This window comes from Aquarana catesbeiana, linkage group LG01 (assembly GCF_042186555.1).
Source record: "Aquarana catesbeiana isolate 2022-GZ linkage group LG01, ASM4218655v1, whole genome shotgun sequence".
Taxonomy (NCBI): domain Eukaryota; kingdom Metazoa; phylum Chordata; class Amphibia; order Anura; family Ranidae; genus Aquarana; species Aquarana catesbeiana.
The window spans coordinates 98633051-98659698 of NC_133324.1; the positions used below are offsets into that span (position 1 = coordinate 98633051).

The 26648-nt window shown below is 41.5% G+C and overlaps 1 protein-coding gene across 2 annotated transcripts in view; it reads left to right on the forward strand.

The window, feature by feature from the left end:
* The window catches only part of PARP8 (poly(ADP-ribose) polymerase family member 8), a 416167-nt gene that overhangs the window by 155030 nt on the left and 234489 nt on the right, over positions 1 to 26648 (forward strand). For both annotated transcript variants that reach the window (XM_073622188.1, XM_073622196.1), the window contains exon 3: positions 17746 to 17783. In XM_073622188.1, coding sequence (XP_073478289.1) covers positions 17746 to 17783 — 38 coding nt within the window. The remainder of the gene's footprint in view (positions 1 to 17745; positions 17784 to 26648) is intronic.

The window sequence follows — 26648 nt, forward strand, 5'->3', positions numbered from 1 at the left end:
CTGGATAAAACAAAAACTGTGTCTGTCTACATTTCTGGCTGCAAATCAACAACATGTGATTTATTTTAAAGGGGGTGATTCTTTTCTATGCTCAATGTAAATATACCCAACATGAAGGAAACACTTATTTAAATATTAAATAATATAGGTCTTCTCTTCAGGTTGTTTGCTAATGAAAATGCTCAGCTCACAAACATAAAGATCACATAGGAATATACAAGGGCATTTAAAAAAAGATAATTTACATTGCTAAGATAACTTACCGTATATATACTCGAGTATAGGCCGACCCATATATAAGCAGAGGCACCTAATTTTACCACACAAAAATTGGAAAACTTATTGACTTGAGTATAAGCCTAGGGTGGGAAATGCAGCAGCTACTAGGTAAACAATGCCCATCCGCAGCCTCACTGTGCCCATTTGCAGCCTCACTGTGCCCGCCTGCATCATCATTGCCCATCTGCAGCCTCACTGTGCCCATCTGCAGCCTCATTCTGCCCATCTGTAGCCTCACTGTGCCCATCTGCAGCCTCATTGTGTCCATCTGCAGCCTCACTGTGCCCATCTGCAGCCTCCCTGTGCCCATTTGCAGCCTCACTGTGCCCATCTGCAGCCTCACTGTGCCCATTTGCAGCCTCACTGTGCCCATTTGCAGCCTCACTATGCCCATCTGCAGCCGAACCTTTGATAACTAAAACAGCGTGTGTCTCCCGCTGTGTCAAGCAGTCTGTTCGGCGGCTGTCCATTGTAACAAAGCCCCGCCTCCTCCTCGTCCAGGGTAGATGGAACACTGATACAGTTTCCCAGCATTGTGTCAGTGTTCCGCCTATTACGGACAAGGAGGAGGCGGGGCTTTGTTACAATGGATGTCCGCTGAACAGACTTCTTAACACAGCGGGAGATACCCGCTGTTTTAATAATAACAGGTACAGCTGCAGATGGGCACCCTCACTTGAGTATAAGCCAAGAAGGGGGGGTTTCAGCCTAAAAAATGTGCTGAAAAACTCGGCTTATACTTGATTATATACGATACATTAGACAAATCTGTTGTCTGTGTATAGCTAAAAGCTCTATATTCTCTTTTATAATACACATCGTATATGGTGAATATTGACTTATCATTTCTCCTACTTTGATTATGGGGGTTTTGTGGAGCACATATGCTGCATTGTCAGGCCAATATGTCTATATGTCTATGGGAGTGTAGCATGCCTAGAAGTACAGCATCATCTTCCTTTGTCCTTTGTTCCCCAAGCTGACCTGTTGATAACCGGTATGAGTGCGGGGTGGTTTGACAAGATCTGTAATGTTTAGACTTCCCGTTGCTGCTGACAGATTAGAAGGAAATTGTATTTGATTCCCTGCTGTGCTTTCAAGACTTCTCATGTCAAAATACAGGATTGAAGAATGACTGTTTGCCTGCTTTCTGTTTTATGTCATAAAGAGGTCTAACATTTCAGAGTTTCACCATTTCTTTCCTTTAATCTACCGAACAGCAGCGTACTCTGATCTGTGTATTCCAAGAAGTTTGAGATGATCCAAAAAACTATTTTAGTTAGCACCGGATGAAATACAGAATGTCAGCTATATTGAAAAGGCAACACAAAGACATCTAGACGTGGTAAAGACGACTTGCCGAAGTTCAAACCGATCATCAGAATGGGGAGGAAAGGGAATTTAAGTGACTTTGAACGTGGCATGGTTGTTGGTGCCAGACAGGCTGGTCTGAGTTGTGTGGACAAAAATGCCCTGTTGATGTCAGAGGAGAATGGGCAGACTGGTTTGAGATGATAATAATCACTCGCTACAACCAATGTATGCAGAATACCATCTCTGAATGCACAACACGTGGAACCTTAAAGCAGATGGGCTACAGCAGCAGAAGACCACACTAGGTGCCACTCCTGCAGCTAAGAACAGAAATCTGAGGCTACGATTCGCACAAGCTCACCAAAATTGGACAATAGAAAAGTGGAAAAACGTTGCCTGGTCTGATGGGTCTCAATTTCAGCTGCAACATTCAGATGGTAGGGTCAGAATTTGCCATAAACAACAAGAAAGCATTGATACATCCTGCCTTGTATCAACGGTTCAGGCTGGTGGTGTAATGGTGTGGGGGATATTTTCTTGGCACACTTTGGGCCCTTTAGTACCAATTGATCATCGTTTAAACGCCTCGGCTTACCTGAGTATTGTTGCTGACCATGTCCATCCCTTTATGACTACAATGTACCCATCTTCTGATGACTCCTTCCAGCAGGATAATGCACCATGTCACAAAGATCAAATCCTCTCACCACTGGTTTCTTGAACATGACAATGAGGTCACCGTACTCCAATGGCCTCCACAGTCACCAGATCTCATCCAATAGAGCACCTTTGGGATGTGGTGGAATGGGAGATTTGCATCATGGATGTGCAGCTGACAATTCTGCAGCAACTGCATGACTCTATCTTGTCAATATGGACCAAAATATCTGAGGAATGTTTTCAACACCTTTTATATTGAATTTATATGATGAATTTATATGATGAAGAATTAAGGCAGTTCTGAAGGCAAGAGGGGGGCCAACCCGGTAATAGCAAGGTATACCTAATGAAGTGGCCGGTGAGTGTATATATATATCAGGCAAAAAAACATGCAGTGCATTTCTGCAATACACATTTCCACGTTTTAAAGAGGAACTACACTCATTAATTTCACTGTTTCCTAAAGTAATTACATTCAGGACATGCCTTGTATAACCGTCACAGTTGCTCGTATTCCCTCCAGAGCCGTCAAGCCATCAAACGGCTGGTGTCACATATGCAGCACCATGGCAACTGCAGGTCAACCAGAGCCAAAAATGGTAGCTTTCTTGGCTATAAAGGATAGGAGGGTTTAGTTCCACTTTGAAGACCCTGCAAGTACAGAAATCTGTTGATCTGCCAGAGATGCACTCTGCTCCTATAGCCGGCCATATGTAGATCGGAATTCGACCAGTTCAGCAAGGACTGGCAGAATTATGATCCATGTATGGGCACCCTGCTTGTATACAAGTCCATCTGTGTTGATGGGGGAATCAAGCAGTTTTCTGTCCTTCTAACCGTCGTGGAAGTAAAGAAAACTGCATGATGTATGATCTGCTTAAGGGTTGACAACACACATTTTTTTGGAATGAGTGGCATCAGCCTTCCTAGTTGTCTTTTTCTAAACTACTCAACCACTCCCTCTGTCCTCATCTCTACAACTTAATTATTCTGTAGTCTGTAGACTAATGCCCCGTACACACGGTCGGACTTTGTTCGGACATTCCGACAACAAAATCCATGGATCTTTTCCAACGGATGTTGGCTTAAACTTGTCTTGTATACACACGGTCACACAAAGTTGTTGGAAAATCCGATCGTTCTAAACGCGGTGACGTAAAACACGTACGTCGGGACTATAAACAGGGCAGTGGCCAATAGCTTTCATCTCTTTATTTATTCTGAGCATGCGTGGCACTTTGTCCATCGGATTTGTGTACACACGATCGGAATTTCCGACAACGGATTTTGTTGTCGGAAAATTTTATATCCTACTCTCAAACTTTGTGTGTCGGAAAATCCGATGGAAAATGTGTGATGGAGCCTACACACGGTCGGAATTTCCGACAACAAGGTCCTATCACACATTTTCCGTCTGAAAATCCGACCGTGGGTATGGGGCATAAGACTGGGATGCCATTAAAGTTCATGTGCGTGTAAAGGCAGGTGTCCCAATACTTTTGACAATATAGTGTACTTGGAGAGAAACTAAGGGCAACCCCTGCTAAGCCCTCAGTAGAGAAAAAAAAATGATCTATCTCAGTACCCAAATTTTGAACATTGAAAAAATGTTAATACTTTTGTATAAATAAAACTTAAACATTTTTTATATGTCAATTGTTCAATATTTGGGTACTGAGATAGACCTTTTTTTTCCCCTCTACTGAGGGCTTAGAAGGGGTTGTCCTTATGCTGCGTACACACAATCGGAAATTCGGCCAGCAAAAGACCGATGAGAGCTTTTGGTCGGAAAATGTGACCGTGTGTATGCTAATACTTTTGGTGATATAGTGTACATGCATACATCCAGTGCTCCTTGTTTCTGCTGGGAAAGTGTTCACTTGGTGCCTCCAGCACAGTGGCTGACAGCTCCTGGTTATTTAATCATATAGGTGTTCTGAATGCTACACCGCCCTTCAATCAAAAATACCTCCACTGCGTCACCAAATGAAGTGAAAATAAATACAAATGTGATTATGTGAATAATCTAATAAAATCTCCTAAATATATATAAAAAGAGAGCTGCCCCTTTAAACCAATTACATATAAATACTATTTAATCTCATATATCTGTTCACCCAAACGATCCCTATTCCAGATATAAAAGAAAAAATATGCTGTATGTTACAGACTAAGCTCTGCTACACACATTAACACGTGAATCTAATCACATCCACAGTGATTGCACACCAAATATATAAATATACACAGATCATTTCACCATGTGTTAAATGTGAAAAAATATATATATACCATTGGTGTACTATAATAGTCCATATAGTGTAAAAAATCAGTCCAAAATAATGTGACAAAAAATAGTGATAAAAAAATGTGACAAAAAATTCTTGTTTGAAAGCTGAAATCTTGATAAGTGAATGACTTCCACGTGTCTTACACCTCACCACCGTGAAACGTGAATCAACTCCCAATAGCAACACACTCACCGATTCCTATTGCCAGCACTCTCATGCACGGCAAAAATGGCTTGTTTACCACACTCCAGGGTAATCAGATAAATACGATATCCCACAGTGTTTGATAAATCGGTCCACGTGAAAAATAATAAAGTGCTCCAATAGTGTAAACCAGCACGGCAAGTTTATTAAAACCACTACAATCTTCTAGAAAATCACTCACATTTTAAAAGATTCAAAACAGCAGCAAATACAGTGCAGCTCACAGCAACTTTAAAAATCAGTGGATGAACAAAAGACACTAATGGTCACGGCGGACCCGAGGTGTGTTAGTGCTTGGACTTCCGATCCGATGATTAAGTCAAATCTATGACGAAACATGTCGGGGGCGTGGCTGTGATGTGTGACGAGCAACGCTGAAAGCCGCACCGTAGGAGGGGTGATCTGATTGCACGGCGTACCATCGAGGAAGGGGGTGAGCTGCACTGTATTTGCTGCTGTTTTGAATCTTTTAAAATGTGAGTGATTTTCTAGAAGATTGTAGTGGTTTTGATAAACTTGCCGTGCTGGTTTACACTATTGGAGCACTTTATTATTTTTCATGTGGACTGATTTATCAAACACTGTGGGATATCATATTTATCTGATTACCCTGGAGTGTGGTAAACAAGCGATTTTTGCCGTGCATGAGAGTGCTGGCTATAGGAATCGGTGAGTGTGTTGCTATTGGGAGTTGATTCACGTTTCACGGTGGTGAGGTGTAAGACACGTGGAAGTCATTCACTTATTAAGATTTCAGCTTTCAAACAAGAATTTTTTGTCACATTTTTTTATCACTATTTTTTGTCACATTATTTTGGACTGATTTTTTACACTATATGGACTATTATAGTACACCAATGGTATATATATATATTTTCACATTTAACACATGGTGAAATGATCTGTGTATATTTATATATTTGGTGTGCAATCACTGTGGATGTGATTAGATTCACGTGTTAATGTGTGTAGCAGAGCTTAGTCTGTAACATACAGCAGAGTTGAAGTTCACTTAATTCTTTGTCACTGGGGGGATGTGAGCGCCTCTTATTTTTTCTTTTATATCTGGAATAGGGATCGTTTGGGTGAACAGATATATGAGATTAAATAGTATTTATAGCTCCTGGTTATTGCTTTTGATCAAAATTTGGTGACCACATGATCACTGTGACAGCCAGAGATGTCTCCCGCCAGCTGGAAAGGGTTGAAGAATATCTATCATAATTTGTATTTCACTGTTCTGTCACCTATGTAACAAAGTACATGTAGAACCATGTTCTTAGGTGTTTTCCAACTCTGGTTATGAGGTCCGACCTTCTCCCCTTCCCCTCCTGCTGCTGATCTGACAACAGCAACGAAGGAGATGCCTGATTCATAATGCAGGCCACCTTGGCTCTGAGACAAGCAATGGCAAGAAGAATGCAAAGGCAGACACTTCCCTGTGCATTCCTCTTGCCATTGCTTGTCTTGGGGAAGCGTTCACAGCTGAGACAAGCTGCAGCAACGAATCAGCCATCTCCTTCATAGATGTTGTTGGGTCGGCCATGGAAGGAGGAGAGAGTTGGAGCTCATAACTAGCATTAGAAAGCACCTAGAAACACGAGACTTAATAATACTTTCCTAGGGCTAGTGAACATGGCAATTAAAATCTTGCATTTTTGAGATGGCATGTTTTCTCTTTAACCCCCTTACATTTCTGTCTTGAATGCTATTTTTTTTTTTTATGTTGAAGTAATTCATGCAAAGTTTTCTGTTCTGTTAACTTTCTCTCACATAAAATTCAGGATTTTGTTGTTGTAGTTAAAACTCACCAAGTGCTTCTATCAACAAACAACATTTTATAGGTAGGGCAACCAAATAATTGGAATGTCATATTTTACTTCCGCTTTATGAGGTTGATAATTGAAAGAGCCTTTATGGTTGTGAGATCATTATAGGCTGATTATGTGTCAGTGTAACTTAATGGAGGAGAAAAGGTTATTGTCTACACTAGCTGGATGTTTGGAATATTCAATGTGAACAAAGAATTCTTTAGCTGTAAGTTGTAGTAGCTCAGATACACTAATATATACATTTCCATTAAAGTGACCCTAAATGATCTCCTTATTCCCCAAAAATAATCAATACACATCCAGTACTTAATGGTCCTGTCATCTATTTTCCATGGATTTACTGTGTTTTCTGCCTCCTTGTAATGTCCTCTGTGAGCCTCCGAACCTCTTTTTTTCCCCTTGACTTCCCGTTGTGTCACGCTAACCCTCCGCAGGAGCCACTGGTAGTTTGGTTCTATTATCCAGATCACACTAAACAAGAATTTAGTGTAGTAGATCTTTACTGTAACTGGACAATAACCACTTCAGCCCTGAAAGATTTGGCTGCTCAATGACCAGGCCATTTTTTGCGATACGGCACTGCGTCGCTTTAACTGATAATTGCGCGGTCGTGCGACGCTGTACCCAAACAAAATTGGCATCCTTTTCTTCCCACAAATAGAGCTTTCTTTTGGTGGTATTTGTTCATCCCTGTGGTTTTTATTTTTTGCGCTATAAACAAAAAAAGAGCCACAATTTTGAAAAAAATGCAATATTTTGTACTTTTAGCTGTAATAAATAGCCTCAATTTTTTTTTAAAAAAAGCAAATTGTTTACTCAGTTTAGGCCAATATGTATTCTTCTACATATTTTTGGCAATAAAAATCGCAAAAAGCATTTATTGATTGGTTTGCACAAAAGTTATAGCATCTACAAAATAGGGGATAGATTTATGGCATTTTTATTATTATTTTTTTTTATATTAGTAATGGCGGCGATCTGCGATTTTTATGGAGACTGCGACACTATGGCGGAAACATCGGACACTTTTGACACATTTTTGGGTCGATTGACAATTATACAGCGGTCGGTGCTATAAAAGTGCACTGATTACTGTATAAATGTCACTGGCAGGGAAGGGGTTAACACTAGGGGGCGATCAAGGGGTTAACTTTTATGTGTGTGTTATAACTGTGGGGGATGGGACTGACTTTAGGAGATGAGAGATCATGGTTCCCAGCTCGTAGGAACTCACGATCTCTCTCTCCTCTCCTCACACACGTCCCTGTTCTGCCTCTCATGCCCGCGATCGCTCGTGGTCGGCGGTCATCGCGACCACCGGTCATGAGCATTGGCACCCCTGCTGTGCAGCGGGTACGCTCGCATGCCTGCTATTCCACTTAAAGGGACCGACGTATAGTTAGGACGGTTCGCGGGATCGTGCCAACCTGACGCAGTATAATAAAGGTGGCTGATCAGCAAGTGGTTAAAGTGGTTTTCAACAACGCTGAAGAATGAAAAAAGTAAAAAAAAACTGTAAGGCATACTAGCACATCATGAAATACTTACCTTAGAATGAAGCCCTTCCAGCAGTGCTCGCTCACCGCTGAGACGGCTGTCATCTTCCCCTGGTGTTTCTTCCGAGTTTGTGGGCTCTGGCGCTGTGAGTGATGACGTCACACTCACACGGGAGCCGCCGTTTCTGCCACAGGCTCTGAAGGTCCGGCACTGTAATGTGCCGATTATGTCATCGGCTGCATGCACTCTGAATATCTCCTATACTGTGCAAGTTTAGGAGATATTCACAGTACCTACAAGTAAACCTAATTATAGGCTTACCTGTAGGTACAAGTGGTAGTACAGAGTTTACAACTTTACGTTTTGTGTTTTTGTTTCTTAGAAATACTGATAGCAAAAGGGCATAGAGCCTGTATGAAAGGGTGTTGTTGCTCATTGGGCCTAGGTATACATGTTCTATAAAAGGCAGACCTAAACTTATTTCTTTTTTACATTTCTGTTGTACTAAATGTTGGCTGCCTCATCTGCAAAGCTTTTGTGACATCTCACAGCTCTTCCTGAACCCATATCCTGTTGCCCCTCATTTGTCCACACTTGACCTTCTTTTAGGCCAAAGGCTGGTTGCAGGTGGAATGTATTTTCGGGCCAGCCAATGAAGATTTAATAAACTAAAATTACAGTTGGTTCATTACATCTATAAAAAGAAAATGATAAACAGCTAAATATTGAACAGTTTTTCCAGTAGAATGGAAAATCATTAATTGCTGTGGGTCACTAATGAGTAATTCGCTCCCGAGATGATACATCCACTTTATTGTGGAACTCCACCCTAAACATTTTTTAGTTGTGGATAGAACGGGGAAGGGTTAGAACATTTGTCTTGGTTGCACTGTCCTGTTAAAGATATTTCCCTATATGAACTATCCCAAGGATATGTCAAAATGGGAACCTTAAAGTGGAAGATAAAGCTAAAAGTGTTTAATGGGCAAAATGGGTCAAAGATAAACCCCATTGAGGCACCATCCCAATTGTACCAGTATATGTAAGTGGGGCTTCTTCCATATCAAGTATAAAACCCTATGTGAGGTGGAGGTCCCCAAGAAGAAACGGGACTTTATACAATAATGAAGATCTTGCCAAGATACACATGTGCAGAGGTGGAACAAGCAGCACTTCTAAAACCGACATTTGGTCTAGTCCATAATAATTCCGCTTCTGACTATAAGAGGATGCAACTGTTGCAGTTATTGTGACTATTCTTCTGTTCTCAGTTGAATAGATATTTGCTGTATGGTGAAGTGTTCTATTCAGCCAACCTATGGTTGACTGGTCCAGCCTTGTTTATGCATCCAATAGGTCTTTATGTTTTAAGCTTGTAAACTAGTAAACTTGTAGTTGTCATTTATGTACAAGCATAGATCCTGAGGAAGCAAAGTCTGCGAAACGTGTTGATCCCATGCGCTGTTATAGTGCTATAATGATCTATACCTGTAATATTGGATGCTGCAGTTTTTTAATATAGTGCTTTTTTTTTACAAAAACAAAAAAACTTTTTCTTTGTAATAAAATGTAATTGTTTTTACATTATTGTATTTGTTGGCATTTCTCATTGTAGGCACAACTTAAAATAACGTTTCTTCTTGGGGACCTCTACTTCTCATAGGGTTTATCCTTGAGATGGAAGGAGCCCCACTTACACATAACGGAAGATAAAGCGACATATAACTATTCTTAAAAACATTCCCTCCCCCCTCTCCCTATCCATCCTCCATCCCCTGTATAAAAAAGATCTGTGCACTTACTTACTTACTGTGATCCTGCAACTCCGGCTGCCCTGTGTTAGTGAGCGGCTGCTGCAGGGTTGAGGAGGAAGTGCCAACAACAGATGGACCATGGAAGCCAATGGGTGGCTTCTGGAATTCACAGTGATTGTCAAGCTCTCGCTTGCATGGGAGCTGGAGCTGCTAAATCATGTGGCCAAATTTAAAAAAGGTAAGGTGGTAACATTATATTGCTCTGGTCACAATGGGGTTGATTTACTAAAACTGGAGAGTGCAAAAACTGGTGCAGCTCTGCATAGAAACCAATCAGCTTCTAACTTCAGCTTGTTCAATTAAGCTGAGAGCTGCACTGAGAGCTGCACCAGATGTTGCACTACACTGGTTATATAATGTGTATTGCACTGGTAACAGTATGTAAAAAAAAAAAATACTGTGAAAAGATTTTGTTTTTTCATTTCTTCATTTTCCATAAAATCATGACAAAAATTACAACTTCAAAAAACCCACCTGCCTCTTACTAAATACATTGGACTGTCCACTTTCCAAAAAGGGGTCATTTGATGGGGGGGTGGGGTATTTCTACTGTCCTGGCATTTTAGGGCCTCAAGAGTCCATCAGTAAATCACAACTGATGCATTTTCAGATATATACCATATAGACATGTACACTGCCGAAAAATGTGTTCTTTTAGTTTTCGTTTTATTGGTTTTTGTTTTTTTATTTAATTTTTCAGGTCATTCGTTATGATCACAATTCATAAATTCGTAAATTTGTAAATTTGTCAATTCTAAAATTCATAAACCCTGAAATTTGTAAATTCATAGATTCATAAATTCGTAAATTCGAAAATTCGTAAATTCTAAAATCCCAAAATAAAGAAAATCCAAAAATTTAAAAGAATAACTAACTAACTAATAATAGCTAACTATTAAATTATATGTATTGGAATTTCCTTTCAAATTTGGCTGTTAGTGGACGTAGCGAATAAAAATTTATCCGAAGTTACAAATTTTCCTAAATAACAAATGCCGCATCAAATCAGAAACGAAATGAAAAGCATGAAATGAAAAGTGTGAAATGAAAAGCGCGAATCAACACTCACCAAACTTCTACTAACACGAAATTAGCAGAAGGAGCCCAAAGGGTGGTGCTAAAGAGCTGAAAAAACACGTAGTACGTCTAGTATGTCACTATGTTCATAATTGTTGGCCAACAATTGTGTGGCCGTGAGTATGCAAGACAAGTTTGGGGTCAACGCCCTTCGGACAAAATTCCACAGTTTTGTTGGCGAACAATCCGATCCTGTGTACGAGACTTTATAGTTAGCTATTACTAACACTTGAATGTCAGGTGTGAACTCACCCGATTAAACATCATATTGCCTGCATTCCCTGCACTCCATCTAAATATCTCCTTACAGCTCCCTTGGAGACCTGGTGTATTATCATATTACCGCATATTTTATGACTTATTCCAGAAAGCATATTAAATTTGGTTATTAGAAGCAGAACATTTATTATTTGCTGCCTTTTCTTGCTGATGTTTATTCTACAAAAAAATTTTTGTTAACTAAAAAATATATCAACTTTCAGGCACTTCCTATCTTATATGTATATAATAATGAATTAAAGTCCAACTGCGGACTGTTTTTGTTTTTGTCTTAAGATTGGCGAAGGGTTAGAACCACTGCCACAGCACCCAGGACAGTGTTGGTAAAATGTGTTCACCGGGCCAATAAATTATGGCATTTTGCTAGATCTCAGACCGGAAGAAACTGAAACCTAATAAACCAGGCCACCTTCTTCCATTACTCTGTGGCCCATTTCTGATGGTCATTTGTCCATTTGTAGGCACATTTAGCTGTCAACACAGGTCAGCATGGGCACCCTGATCAATCTGTGGCTATGCAGCCCCAAATACAACAAACTGCAATGGCTATTTTGTCTGCTTTCAACACTTTAACTTCTTGGACAACATGTTTACTTGCCGCCTAATATATCCCACCAACTTCCAGATGCCATTTTAAGAGTTAATCAATGTTATTTAATGTTATTCACTTTACCTGTCTGTGATCCTAATGATAAGGCTGATCCGTGTATATATTTATCACCAGACACACAACTTTTTTTTTTCTTTTTCTTTAACAAAAACACTATAGCTTGGTTGCAATTGACTATAGGTACACTATATTGTCAGAAGTATTAGGGCACCTGCCTTTACACTCATATGAACTTTAATTGCATCCCAGTCTTAGTCCATAGGGTTCAATATTGAGTTGGCCCACCCTTTGCAGCTATACAGTGCCTTGCAAAAGTATTCACCCCCCCCTTGGCATTTTTCATGTTTTGTTGCCTCACAACCTGAAATTAACATGGATTGTTTGAGGATTATTGTGAAGCAAACAACAAATAGGACAAAATAACAGAAAAAGTCAATGTGCATAACTATTCACCCCCCTAAAGTCAATACTGTGTAGTGCCACCTTTTGCGCCTATCACGGCTCCAAGTCGCTTTTGAAAAAGTCTCTATGAGCTTGCCACATCTTACCACTGGGATTTTTGCTCATTCCTCCTTGCAAAACTGCTCCAGCTCCTTCAAGTTGGATTGTTTGTGCTTGTGAACAGCAATCTTTAAGTCTGACCACAGAGTTTCTATTGGATTGAGATCTGGGCTTTGACTAGGCCATTCCAACACATTTACATGTTTCCCCTTAAACCACTCAAGTGTTGCTTTAGCAGTGTGTTTGGAGTCATTGTCCTGCTGGAGGGTGATTCTCCGTCCTAGCCTCAAATCACACACAGAGTGGTACAGGTTTTGCCCAAGAATATCCCTGTATTTAGCACCATCCATCTTTCCCTCAACTCTGATCAGTTTCCCAGTCCCAACTGTTGAAAAACATCCCTGCAGGATGATGCTGCCACCACCATGTTTCATTGATGGTGTTCTTTGGGTGATGTGATGTGTTGGGTTTGCGCCAGACATAGCATTTTCTTTGATGGCCAAAAAGTTCAATTTTAGTCTCATCAGACCAGAGAACCTTCCCCCATACATTTTGGGAGTCTCCCACATGCCTTTTCTCATACTCAAAACGTGCCATTTTGTTTTTTGCTGAAAGTAATGTCTTTCTTCTGGCCACTCTGCCATAAAGCCCAACTCTATGGAGCATATGGCTTATTGTCGTCCTATGTATAGATACTCCAGTCTCTGCTGTGGAACTCTGCAGCTCCTCCAGGGTTACCTTAGGTCTCTGTGCTGCCTCTCTGATTAATGCCCTTCTTGCCCGGTCCGTGAGTTTTGGTGTGCGGCCGTCTCTTGGCAGGTTTGCTGTTGTGCCATGTTCTTTCCATTTGGTTATGATAGATTTGATGGTGCTCCTAGGGATCATCAAAAATTTGGATATTTTTTTATAACCTAACCGTGACTTGTACTTCTCAACAACATTGTCCCTTACTTGTTTGGAGAGTTTCTTGATCTTCATGGCAGTGTTTGGTTAGTGGTGCCTCTTGCTTAGGTGTTGCAGCCTCTGGGGCCTTTCAAAAAGATGTGTATATGTAATGACAGATCATGTGACACTTAGATTGCACACAGGTGGACATCATTTCACTAATTTTGACTTCTGAAGGTAATTGGTTGCACCAGAGCTTTTTATGGGCTTCATAACAAAGGGGGTAAATACATACACGTATGTCATTTATAAGTTTTATATTACTGAAAAATAGTTTTATGTATATATTTTTTTAATTTTACTTCACCAACTTAGACTATTGTGTTCTGATCCATCACATATAATTCAGATTAAAAAAACATTGAACTAAAGGCTGTAATGTAACAAAATAGGTAAAAAGCCAAGGGGAGTGAATACTTTTGAAAGGCAGTGTGACTGCTTCAACTGTTCTGGGAAGGTTGTCCACAAGGTTTAGGAGTGTGTCTATGGGAATGTTTGATCATTCTTCCAGAAGCGCATTTGTGAGATCAGTCACTGATGTTGGACGAGAAGGCTTGACTCCCAGTCTCCACTCTAATTCATCCCAAAGGTGTTCTATCGGGTTGAGGTCAGGATTCTGTGCAGGCCAGTCAAGTTCCTCCACCACAAACACGCTCATCCGTGTCTTTATGGACCTTGCTTTGTGCACTGGAGCGCAGTCATGTTGGAACAAGAAGGGGCCATCCCCAAACTGTTCCCACAAAGTTGGAAGCATGAAATTGTCCAAAATGTCTTGATATGCTGACTGGAACTAAGGGGCCAAGCCCAACCACAAAAACAACCCCACACGCCCCCCCCTCCATGATTTGGACGAGTGCACAAAGCATGGTCCATAAACACATGGTTGAATGAGTTTGGGGTGTAGAAACTTGACTGGCCTGCACAGAGTCCTGACCTCAACCTGATAGAACAGCTTTGGGATGAATTAGAGCGGAGACTGCGAGCCAGGCCTTCTCATCCACATCAGTGCCTGACCTCACAAATGTACTTCTGGAAGAATTGTCAAACATTCCCATAGACACACTCCTAAACCTTGTGGACAGCCTTCCCAGAAGAGTTGAAGCTGTTATAGCCGCAAAGGTTGGGCCAAATCAATGTTGAACCCTACGGACTAATGCCCTGTACACATGGTCGGATATTGATCAGACATTCTGACAACAAAATCCATGGATTTTTTCCAAACTTGTCTTGCATACACACGGTCACACAAAGTTGTCAGAAAATCCGATCGCTGTGAGCGCGGTGACATAAAACACGTACGTCGGGACTATAAACAGGGCAGTAGCCAATAGCTTTCGTTTCTTAATTTATTCTGAGCATGTGTGGCACTATGTGCGTCGGATTTGTGTACACACGATCGGAATTTCAGACTACGGATTTTGTTGTCGGAAAATTTTATAGCAAGCTCTCAAACTTTGTGTGTCGGAAATTCCAATGGAAAATGTGTGATGGAGCCTACACACGGTCGGAATTTCGGACAACAAGGTCCTATCACACATTTTCCGTCGGAAAATCCGACCGTGTGTACAGGGCATAAGACTGGGATGCCATTAAAGTTCATGTGTGTGTAAAGGCAGGTGTCCCAATGTTGTCCCAATGACAATATAGTGTATGTTCCCTCCATACCTATAATAAACTGTTAAGGGAAAAAAACCCTCAAAATGGGACTTTAACGGTACTGGGTCATTTTTGTGTCAAGTAAATGAGAAGTATTTCTGAATAGTATAAAAGTTAGCAAATCTTTATTAATACAAATGGTCTAAGGTTATCAGTGGTGTACCCCAAGGTTCAGTGTTGGGACCCTTACTTTTTATTATCTTTATAAATCATATAGGGTCTGTGGCAGATGAGGTTTAATGTTGATAAATGTAAAGTTATGCACTTGGGGGCTAAGACTACATACTAGGGGGAATACAACTGGGGGGATCCATGTGCAGAAGGATCTGGAGGTTTTGGTAGATCATAAGCTCAATAATAACATGCAATGCCAAGCTGCAGTTTCCAGAGCGAGCAAAGTCCTTGCTTGTATTAAGAGAGGTATGGACTCCAGAGAAAGAGATATCATTTTGCCCCTGTGCAAATCATTAGTAAGAACTCATCTGGAATATGCAGTTCAGTTTTGGGCACCAGTTCTCAAAAAGGATATCGGGGAACTGGAAAAAGTGCAGAGAAGGGCAACCAAACTGATAAGAGGCATGGAGGAGCTCAGCTATGGGGAAAGATTAGAGGAACTGAATTTATTCATTCTTGAGAAGAGGAGATTAAGGGGGGATATGATCAACATGTACAAATATATAAGGGGGTCCATATAGTGAACTTGGTGTTGAGTTATTCACTATACGGTCAACACAGAGGACAAGGGGGCACTCTTTACGCCTAGAGGAAAAGAGATTTCATCTCCAAATAGAGAAAGTTTTCTTCACAGTAATGCCCCGTACACACGGTCGGATTTTCCGACGGAAAATGTGTAATAGGACCTTGTTGTCGGACATTCCGATCGTGTGTGGGCTCCATCACACATTTTCCATCGGATTTTCCGACACACAAAGTTTGAGAGCAGGATATAAAATTTTCCGAGAACAAAATCCGTTGTCGAAAATTCCGATCGTGTGTACACAAATCCGAAGGACAAAGTGCCACGCATGCTCAGAATAAATAAAGAGATGAAAGCTATTGGCCACTGCCCCATTTATAGTCCCGACGTACGTGTTTTACGTCACCGCGTTCAGAACGATCGGATTTTCCGACAACTTTGTGTGACCGTGTGTATGCAAGACAAGTTTGAGCCAACATCCGTCGGAAAAAATCCTAGGATTTTGTTGTCGGAATGTCCGAACAAAGTCCGACCGTGTGTACGGGGCATTAGTGTTGCGGAAATGTGGAATAGACTCCCTGCAGAGGTGGTTCTGGCCAGCTCAGTAGATTGCTTTAAGAAAGGCCTGGATTCTTTCCTAAATGTACACAATATAACTGGGTACTAACATTTATAGGTAAAGTTGATCCAGGGAAAATCCGATTGCCTCTTGGGGATCAGGAAGGAATTTTCCCCCTGTTTTAGCAAATTGGATCATTCTTTGCTATGTAACAAATTGTGTAAAATATTACAATACATCTTAAAAATTATGGAAAAATGTTCTTGATACTGTTCTCAAGTTGGAATCACCAAAGAACAAATTGAAATTGCTGAACACCCAACAATATGGACACCCAACAATTAAAATTGCTGAACACCCAACAATATAATAAACTGTTACAAACTTGTATTGTTCCTACTATAATTTTACACGCATTGCTCAGGTCACGCTCCTCCTCTCCACAACAAGTCACAGGTTTTTTTTTTCTTCAAAGGTGGCAATCCTTACAAAATGCAGGGGGAACCTGACATAGGTTCCAACGCTTCAAGATTCTGTCTAAAACTGAAAAAAAATTTGGCTGGAGTTGACCTTTAGAGCAAACCCGTGGGAAGTAAAACTCTGGCTGCTCTGTGATGGAGACAGAGTTACTGACTAACTCTGTGTCTGTATATACTGTACATTGCAAGAATTATCTTCTATCTATTGCTGGACATGGGAAACTCACACCAGTTGCGTCCATCTTCCTGCGTGATGAGTGGGTGGGTCTGACTTATAGTCACATGATCAGTCCTCAAGGTAGGATCAGCTCTGTTGTGAGCTAAGCACATGAGCATGAAATGACCTCTCTGGGGGCATTCTGTACACATACAGTGTATAGAACTCCATCAGTTCTTATGACAACAAAAAATGACAGTTTGGGGTTGATTTACTAAAACTGGAGAGTGCAAAAGCTGGTGCAGCTCTGCACAGAAACCAAACAGCTTCCAGGTTTTTTGTCGAAGCTTAATTGAACAAACTAAAGTTAGAAGCTGATTGGCTACCATACACAGCTGCACCAGATATTGCACTCTACAGTTTTAGTAAATCAGCTCCTTTTTGTCCGTTTTTACAGCAAACATTTGGGTTGGGCTTTTGAAATGTTTTCTTTTTTTTTGGCTTTGTTTTTAGCAAAAGTGGTATCACCCTGTATGGTTGGAATGCTTTGAAATGTGTCTCCTTTTTCCATCTCAGAAATTTGGGAGGCATAATGTCTAGCAGAGAAATCACAGGAGCACTTTCTGATGGCTTCTAAGTCATGGATCTTCAAAGTATCCCGTAATAATATCTTTAATGCAAGAAAATTGTGTACATTATTCCTTTTATGGCCTACATTTCTTGTTAAATTTATGGAAATTACTCCTCTAAAATCCGGAGGTCACTAATGTAACAAGTAATGTAATGTAAAAATATTTTTATGGTTTGTAGTATATATTTTATACATGTAACTTATAAATCATAAATCACATATATGATTTATAGTAATATTCTGGTTTCTCTTTTGTTTTGCAGTGTTGCATATTCGGTACATGTCTCTGAGGATTATCCAGGTACAGTAGACTTTATTTCATTCAAGATGAAGCAAATGTTTAGTGCTTTCAGATGGATCCAAAAAGTGGCATGAAGGCTGCATGCAGTCTGCAGCAAACTTTTGTGTCCCATTGTATTTCACTCACTGACCAACTTCAGGGAAGATGCCTCTTAGACTTAGTTAAGGGAGTTGTCCTTTATTAATGCCATGCATATGCCTCACTGTTTGGCTGATTTTTCTGTGCTGAGAGCATGCTCTCCACGCTGTTGAAGACAGGCTCTTGGTCCACATAATTGATCAGTGGCCAGTGGGACCAGCTCTCTATTTTGTAACCACTGGGAAAGCCAATCACAGTGGTGACATGATTGACAATCCTTCCAGACCCCTGGGTGTACAAAACCTGTTAAAGGGAAGCAGGGGCTGAGTGGGGAGGGATTAATGTGGTGAGTGGGCAGGGGAACACTTAGGGGTCTATTTATGAGAAAATAGATGGACTAATGTCACAAGCATTTGCCCAGTCCTCACAAATTCTGAGAATGTCTTACTTGCTGTGTTGATTTCCTATGATCATCACCACCATCTAGTGGCCATAATGCAGCATTGTTCCTGAAATACCTCAATCAGAAAAAAATACCATATGGCTATAAGATGGGGCTGCCAATCATAGGAATTAACTGTATTAAGCAAAATATCAAAGAAAGTTGGCATCACAGTGTCTGGTTCCAGCTTTCTTTGATGTTTGACTTGGGCGAAGCTTCAGCTTCCTCAGCCTGGGCACTGAGGAACAGTTGTGGGAGACAGCGGGAGGTAGAAGCACCTATATGTTTCTTATAATTAGGCAAAATATGGTCAGAGTTTGTGAGGGCTAAGCAAATGCTTGTCACATTTGTCTAACATTTTTAAAAATAAACCCCTTAGAATCTAAGCCGTGTCCCCCTAAAGGTGGTGAGTGGACAGGGTGGCATCCACCTCGAAGGTGATGGATGGGTAGGGTGAAGCTTGGAGTCTTAGGCAGTCTAAGAGGTGTCTCCCTTGAAGGTAATGGGTGATTTTTTTCATTCAGCCTGTCGGTTGAACAAAAAAGTTTTTAGCAGATTCCTTCATCCAGGCTAAACAGCACAGCTGGATGAATGTCCCATTGCAGTCAATGTTTTTCGGAAAACAAGAAAGAGGAAGAGACTATGGATTTTTTAAGTGCTCAAAACCTCAAGAACAACGACTCACAACAACACTATTATCAAAATATTAACATTTTATTGGATACAAAGGTTAGAATCCAATCCAATAAAAACAAGTAGCAGAGTGTGTGACACTAGTACCCCCTAGACAACAATCATTATTATCCCCTGCTGACAGGGCAAACCTTCTGTTATGGATATATCAGGGTTTATATATACAGTATTAAATTGTACACCAGGTATATTAACTCAGAATCCAAAAGATCTTCATTAATAGAAGGTTCTGCATCTGTTTAATGTGCAGGGGAATATCCAGTGGTCCCAATGGCCAGTATATTCCCACAAGGCTGCAGTACAACATGGAGAAAATGGAGTGGAAAACAAGAAGCCTACCAAAGGGAAGAAGTCATCTACTGTAAATAAGATGTCCCCAGCAACAAAAAAGGGAGGGAAAAAGAAGGGTACGCTCAAAACAATCTTACACCCATGACCTGAGGAGAAAAGGCCCCCCCAGCACTATACTGGCATTTTCTGGTTAAGATGTACCACCATTCTTAGACATACTTTATTGTGTATCACCCCAGGGTCTCCTGAGGAAGCGTCACTCAGCGAAATGTGTTGAGACCTCTGGATATTCCCCTGCATACTACACAGATGCAGAACCTCCTATTAATGAAAATCTTTTAAATTCTGAGCTATTTTAACTTGTGTATGATTTAAAATATATGGACACGTTTTTATCCATAACAGGAGGTCTGCAGGGGGTAACAATGATTGTTGTTTAGGGGGTACTAGTGACACACTCTGCTACTTGTTTTTAATGGCTCATATTTGACCTTTTGTACGCAATAAAATGTTTTTTGTTTTTTTTTTATAATAGTGTTGTTGCAAGTTCTTGTTTCTAAGTAGGGATGGGCTGAACATCCCCCAGTTCGGTTCGCATCAGAACAACTGGAACAGGCAAAAAGTTCTAGCGGCCATGCAAACCCTATTAAAGTCTATGGGACATGAACATGAAAAATCAAAAGTGCTAATTTTAAAGGCTTATATGCATGTTATTGCCATAAAAGTGTATGGGGACCCGGGTACTGCTCTAGGGGACATATATTAATGCAAAAAAACATTTTTTAAAACTATCTTTTTTCAGGAGCAGTGATTTTAATAATGCTTAAAGTGAAACAATAAAAATAAAATATTCCTTTAAATATCATGCCCGGGGGGCCCCCTTAGTCTGCCTGTAAAGTGGCAGATCTGTGCGATGTGTAGAACAGCACCACAGCAATAATGACATTTCTAAAAGAAAAAAATTCATTCAAACTTGCTCACGGCTGTAATGTTTTGCCGCTCCTGCCAATAGAGCTGAAAAATCAATGAAAAAAACAGTGTGGGGTCCCCGTTTTTTTGCAGTCCATACCAGGCCCTTTGGTTCTGCAGCCTGGAGGTCAGGATAGGGGGGACGCGCGATTGCCCCCCCCCCTCCTGAACCATACCAGGCCACATGCCCTCAACATGGGGGGGTGGGTGCTTTGGGACAGGGGAGGTCTCTAATAAGGGGGCCCCCTATGTGAATGGGTAGGGGTACATTGTACCCCTACCCATTCACCAAAAAAGTGTAAAAATGTAAAAACCACAAGAGACAGTTTTTGAGAATTCCTTTATTAAAAAATAAAAGTGTCCCGCGATGTAAATCCATCGTCAGTCATGCTGCCCAAAGGACCTAAAAAATAGAAAAAATGAAAAAACACTGCCTCTATGGGAGGCCTCCCGGCGACTGCTGTCTTTTTCGCTTTGACAGCTCTTATATAGACAAGGGCAGGGCCACCCACTGATGTAACCGGGTGACCCCACCCCCTGTGACATCACATGATGTCAGAAGGGGGCGGGGTCACTCAGTGTTGAGGGCAAGCGGCTTGTTATGGTTCAGGAGGGGGGGCGCATGCTCAGAAAAGGGTCTGGTATGGAGCTTGGGGGGACCCCACGTTGTTTTTTTTCTTAATTATGTCATAGGGCTCCCCTTAACCACTTCAATACACTGTATTATATACTCTGCACTGCACTTTATACCCTGCACTGTATTATATATACTACACTGACTGCACTATACAATGCTGTGAAAAAGTATTTGCCTCTCTCTGATTTTTTATTTTTTTGCATATTTGTCACACTTAAATGACTCAGATCATCAAACAAATTGTATTATTACACAAAGATAACCCGAGTAAATACAAAATGCAGTTTTTAAATGATGGTTTCATTTATTAAGGCAAAAAAGCTGTCCAAACCTGCCTGGCTTTATGTAAAAAAGTAATTGCCCCCTAAACCTAATAACTGGTTGTGCCACACCCTTGGCAGCAATAAAACGTTTGCGAAACTGTCAATGAGTCTTTCACAATGCTGTGGAGCAATTTTGGGCCACTCTTCTTTGCAGAATTGTTTTAATTCAGCCACATTGGAGGGTTTTCCAGCATGAACGGCCTGTGTAAGGTCATGATACAGCATCTCAATTGGATTTAAGTTCAGGCTTTGACTAGGCCACTCCAAAACCTAAATTTTGCTTTGTTTGAACCATTTGGAGGTGGACTTGCTGTTGTGTTTTGGATCATTGTCCTGCTGCATAACCCAAGTGCACTTGAGCTTGAGGTCACGAACTGATGGCTGGACATTCTCCTTAAGGATTTTTTTTTTGGTAAATGTAAGATGAGCCTTTTTGGTCAGCAGTGGCTTTGGCCTTGGAATCCTCCCATGGATGCCATTTTTGCCCAGTCTCTTTCTTATTGTTGAATCATGAACACTGATCTTACCTGAGGCAAGTGAGGCCTGGGTTCATTTATGACCTCCTGGATGAGTCGTCGTCATGCTCTTGGAGTAATTTTTGTAGGCCGGCCACTCCTGGGAAGGTTCCCCACTGTTCCAAGTTATCTCCATTTGTAGATAATGGCTCTCTCCCTGGTTCACTGGAGTTCCTAAACCTTAGAAATGGCTTTGAAACCCTTCATAGACTGATACATGTCCATTACTTTGTTTCCAATTTGTTCTTGAATTTTTTTAGATTGTGGCATGATGTGTGGCTTTTTGTGATCTGTTAGAGTGCTTCACTTTGTCAGACAGCTTCTGTTTATGTGATTTCTTGATTGAACATATCTGGCAGTAATCAGGCCTGGGTGTGGCAAGTAAAATTTAATTCAGCATTCCAAAAAATTGTGGTTAATCACAGTTCATTCATGATTTAGCACGGGATGGGCAATTACTTTCTCACATAAGGCCAGGCAGGATTGAACAGCTTTGAACGGACTGCACTATATACTCTGAACTGTATTATACAGTATCTCACAAAAGTGAGTACACCCCTCACATTTTTGTAAATATTTTATTATATCTTTTCATGTGACAACACTGAAGAAAAAAAACACTTTGCTACAATGTAAAGTAGAGAGTGTACAACTTGTATATATCACGTACCTGATCGGAGACTGAAATGCTGGGAGGGCTTCCCTTGCGACTAAGTGCAGAGTGCCCCCTGAAGGTGGCACAGGGGGAGCTATACTCAAAGTGGCAGGGGTTGCTGGCTGCGGCAAACTGAGATGAAGAAGAGAAGTCCACTGGTGGGCAGCTGACGAGCAGTGGCAACCTGTGAAGCTCTGGTGAACTCCATGCCCAATAGGGTTAAGGCAGTGCTGGAAAATAATGGTGGCCACACAAAATATTGACACTTTGGACCCAATTTGGACATTTTCACTTAGGGGTGTACTCACTTTTGTTTAGACATTAGTGGCTGTGTGTTGAGTTATTTTGAGGGGACAGAACATTTACACTGTTATACAAGCTGTACACTCACTACTTTACATTGTAGCAAAGTGTCATTTCTTCAGTGTTGTCACATGAAAAGATATAATAAAATATTTACAAAAATGTAAGGGGTGTACTCACTTTTGTGAGATACTGTATATACTACACTGACTGCACTATATACTCTGAACTGTATTATATATACTACACGGACGGCACTATATACTCTGAACTGTATTATATATACTACACGGACGGCACTATATACTCTGAACTGTATTATATATACTACACGGACTGCACTATATACTCTGAACGGTATTATATATACTACACTGACTGCACTATATACTCTGAACTGTATTAAATATAATACTACACTGACTGACTGCACACTACACTACCTGCCTAATCTCCATTCATTCACTATATACAGCTGCTGTGTAATCAGCAGCCTTATATAGTGTGGGGCATGGACTTAGCCCCTGAGCCAACCTGCCTTTGGCCAATCATGGCTCTCACAGCACATCGCGCTGTGATTGGCCAAAGCAAGCAGGTCCAGTGCATGCTTTGGCCAATATGCAGCCGTCAATGCACTGCAATCTTGCAGGGCATTATGGGGCGCTCCACGGCGGACGAACTTGCCACGAGTGTGCCATATGTTAGTTTGTTCTATGAACAAACGAACAGCTGATGTTTGAGTCGAACTTATGTTTGGCTTGTACATCGAGCCCATCTTTATTCCTAAGGTTTCAGGCACCTAAAAAATCCCTCGTCTCTTCCTTTTTCTTGTGTTCTGAATTATAATTTGGGATGTGGTGCCATACAGTATATATCATGTTACATCTTTGTGATAAATTGTGGTCAATATATGCTGAAATACCCAGGCAGTGTCTGCATCTCATTGGGCTCCTTTGATTTTGCAGTTGAAGTCTGTTGTGCTGAAAGGGCCATCCATGGATAGAATTTCTACTGCTGGTTCATCAGGATGGCCAGCTTAATGCAGTCTAACCACACTTTGTTGTGGACCCCTCAGAAGTTGGCCCTGAGAAAAGGTTGTGGCTATCAGAAGGTGGCTGTCAGGGTAAATTTTATTTCAAGTGTTTTCCCTCCCAGCAAGCAAGGTAGCGACTGTAGCATGTTTAGTGTTGTGGCATTCTTAGCACTGTGCAGTATTACAGGCCTCCTCACATGATCATCCAGAGGACTGTGCAGTATTACAGGCCTCCCCATACCGTCCAGAGCACTGTGCAGCGTTTACAGGCCTCCTCAGACCACCGTCCAGAGCACTGTGCAGCATTACAGGCCTCTTTAAACCACCGTCCGGAGCACTGTGCAGCATTACAGGCCTCCTCAGACCACCGTCCAGAGCACTGTGCAGCATTACAGGCCTCTTCAAACCACCGTCCAGAGCACTGTGCAGCATCACAGGCCTCCTCAGACCACCGTTCAGAGCACTGTGCAGCATTACAGGCCTCCTCAAACCACCGTTCAGAGCACTATGCAGCATTACAGGCCTCCTCAAACCACCGTTCAGAGCACTGTGTGCATTACAGGCCTCCTCAAACCACCATCCAGAGCACTGTGCAGCATTACAGACCTCCTCAGGCCACCATCCAGAGCACTGTGTGCATTACAGGCCTCCTCAAACCACCGTCCAGAGCACTGTGCATTACAGGCCTTTTCAGACCACCGTCCAGAGCAATGTACATTACAGGCCTCCTCAAACCACCATCCAGAGCACTGTGCATTACGGGCCTCCTCAGACCACTGTCCAGAGCACTATACATTACAGGCCTTCTAAAACCACCGTCTAGAGCACTGTGCATTACAGGCCTCCTCAGACCATCAAGAGCATTCACTGTGCATTACGGGCCTCCTCAGACCAATTTTGTTTACTCCAGGAGTATTTATAAGATTGAAAATTCTAGAGAAATGCTTAAATAATCCATTACAGTTCATCTAAACCCATTAGATTTTAGTCGATTAAAATGTACTGTAGATAGGATATTTTTGTGGACTAAAATTTACTGTAGATTTTAGTAGACTAAACTACGACTAAAACTAAAACATTTCAGATTATTAAATTAAAATTAAAATGGCATTTAAGTCAAAAGACTATGACTAAAACTAAATCGAAATTTGGTATCAAAATGAACACTGGTGGCTGTAAGAAGAATGCAAGCTCATCAAACTGCACTACCTTGGAGCGCCTTATACTTCTATCTTGGCTATCACCACATCTGTTTTGTATTCCACCTTGTTATAGTTCTAATAAAAATGAATGGCCAGTTTATACAGTAATTTCCTGTAATGTGCCCCACGGATGAAGGTGCAACTGCCTTTGTGGCCCATCCTTAGCTTTAAATTTGATCTACTTTTTACATATTTTGGTTAACTGTTTTTCAAAATTATGCAATCTACATGTTTTATATTAAAAAATGGTGTCAATGCAAGCATGGTTTTAGAAAAGATACAGAAGAAAATTGGATTTAAATAACAAAACAGTATCTCTTCAAGTGAAGCACTATATAGATACTGCAGAAAAAAGAAAGAGAGAGAGAGAGACAATACAATATGTAAGAAGGGATTTATCACACAAGGTAACAAAAGAATCATAGTCATGTTTAGTACAAACCAGCCTGCCTCTCCTTTAGGATTTCTGACTTTTCAGATTTTTGTGTGTTTTTGATCTCTGCATCTGCAGTGTTAGTCATAAGACTGTACCAGTTCTGCGTACGTTTGAAGCAGATTTATCATGTGACTTACCACAATTTTTGTTCAAAGTGGCCAGGGGCAGGGGATATTTTATCTCAGGGCTACATTTAAACAGAAAAGTCAGAATGTACAGTGGCGGCTGGTGCTCAAAATTTTTTTTTTTTTGGGGGCTGAAAAATACTAAACCCCCCCATCAATTGCAGCCTCACGGTGCCCATCAAATTCAAATGCAGCCTCTTGTGCCCATCAAATGCAGCCACTTGTGCCCATCATATGCAGCCACTTGTGCTGTCATATGCAGCCACTTGTGCCAATCAAATGCAGCCACTTGTGCCATCATATGCAGCCACTTGTGCCAATCAAATGCAGCCACTTGTGCCAATCAAATGTGCAGCCACTTGTGCCCATCATATGCAGCCATTTGTGCCTGTCAAATGCAGCCATTTGTGCCTGTCAAATGCAGCCACTTGTGCCCATCAAATGCAGCCACTTGTGCCCATCATATGCAGCCACTTGTGCCAATCAAATGCAGCCACTTGTGCCCATCAAATGCAGCCACTTGTGCCGTCATATGCAGCCACTTGTGCCAATCAAATGCAGCCACTTGTGCCCAGTATATGCAGCCACTTGTGCCAATCAAATGCAGCCACTTGTGCCAGTCAAATGCAGCCACTTGTGCCCGTCAAATGCAGTCACTTGTGCCCATCACATGCAGCCACTTGTGCCCAGTATATGCAGCCACTTGTGCCAAACAAATGCAGCCACTTGTGCCAATCAAATGCAGCCACTTGTGCCAATCAAATGCAGCCACTTGTGCCAATCAAGTGCAGCCACTTTTGCCAAGCAAATGCAGTCATTTGTACCCATCATATGCAGCCACTTGTGCCCAGTATATGCAGCCACTTGTGCCGATCAAATGCAGCCACTTGTGCCCATCATATGCAGCCATTTGTGCCCGTCAAATGGAGCCACTTGTGCCCATCAAATGCAGCCACTTGTGCCCATCAAATGCAGCCAGGCTCAAATGTCACTTCACTAACCCTCCCCCCCGCGGCCGGTCCGGCAGCACTTACCGCTCGTGTGGCGGGGCTCTGCTCCTCTCCTGGCTCTCCTCCTCTGCAAGAAGCGGCGGCTTTCTTCCTCAGCGGCTCTCCTTCTCTGCAGCTCTCCTCCTCTGTGGCTCTCTTCCTTGGCGGCTCTCC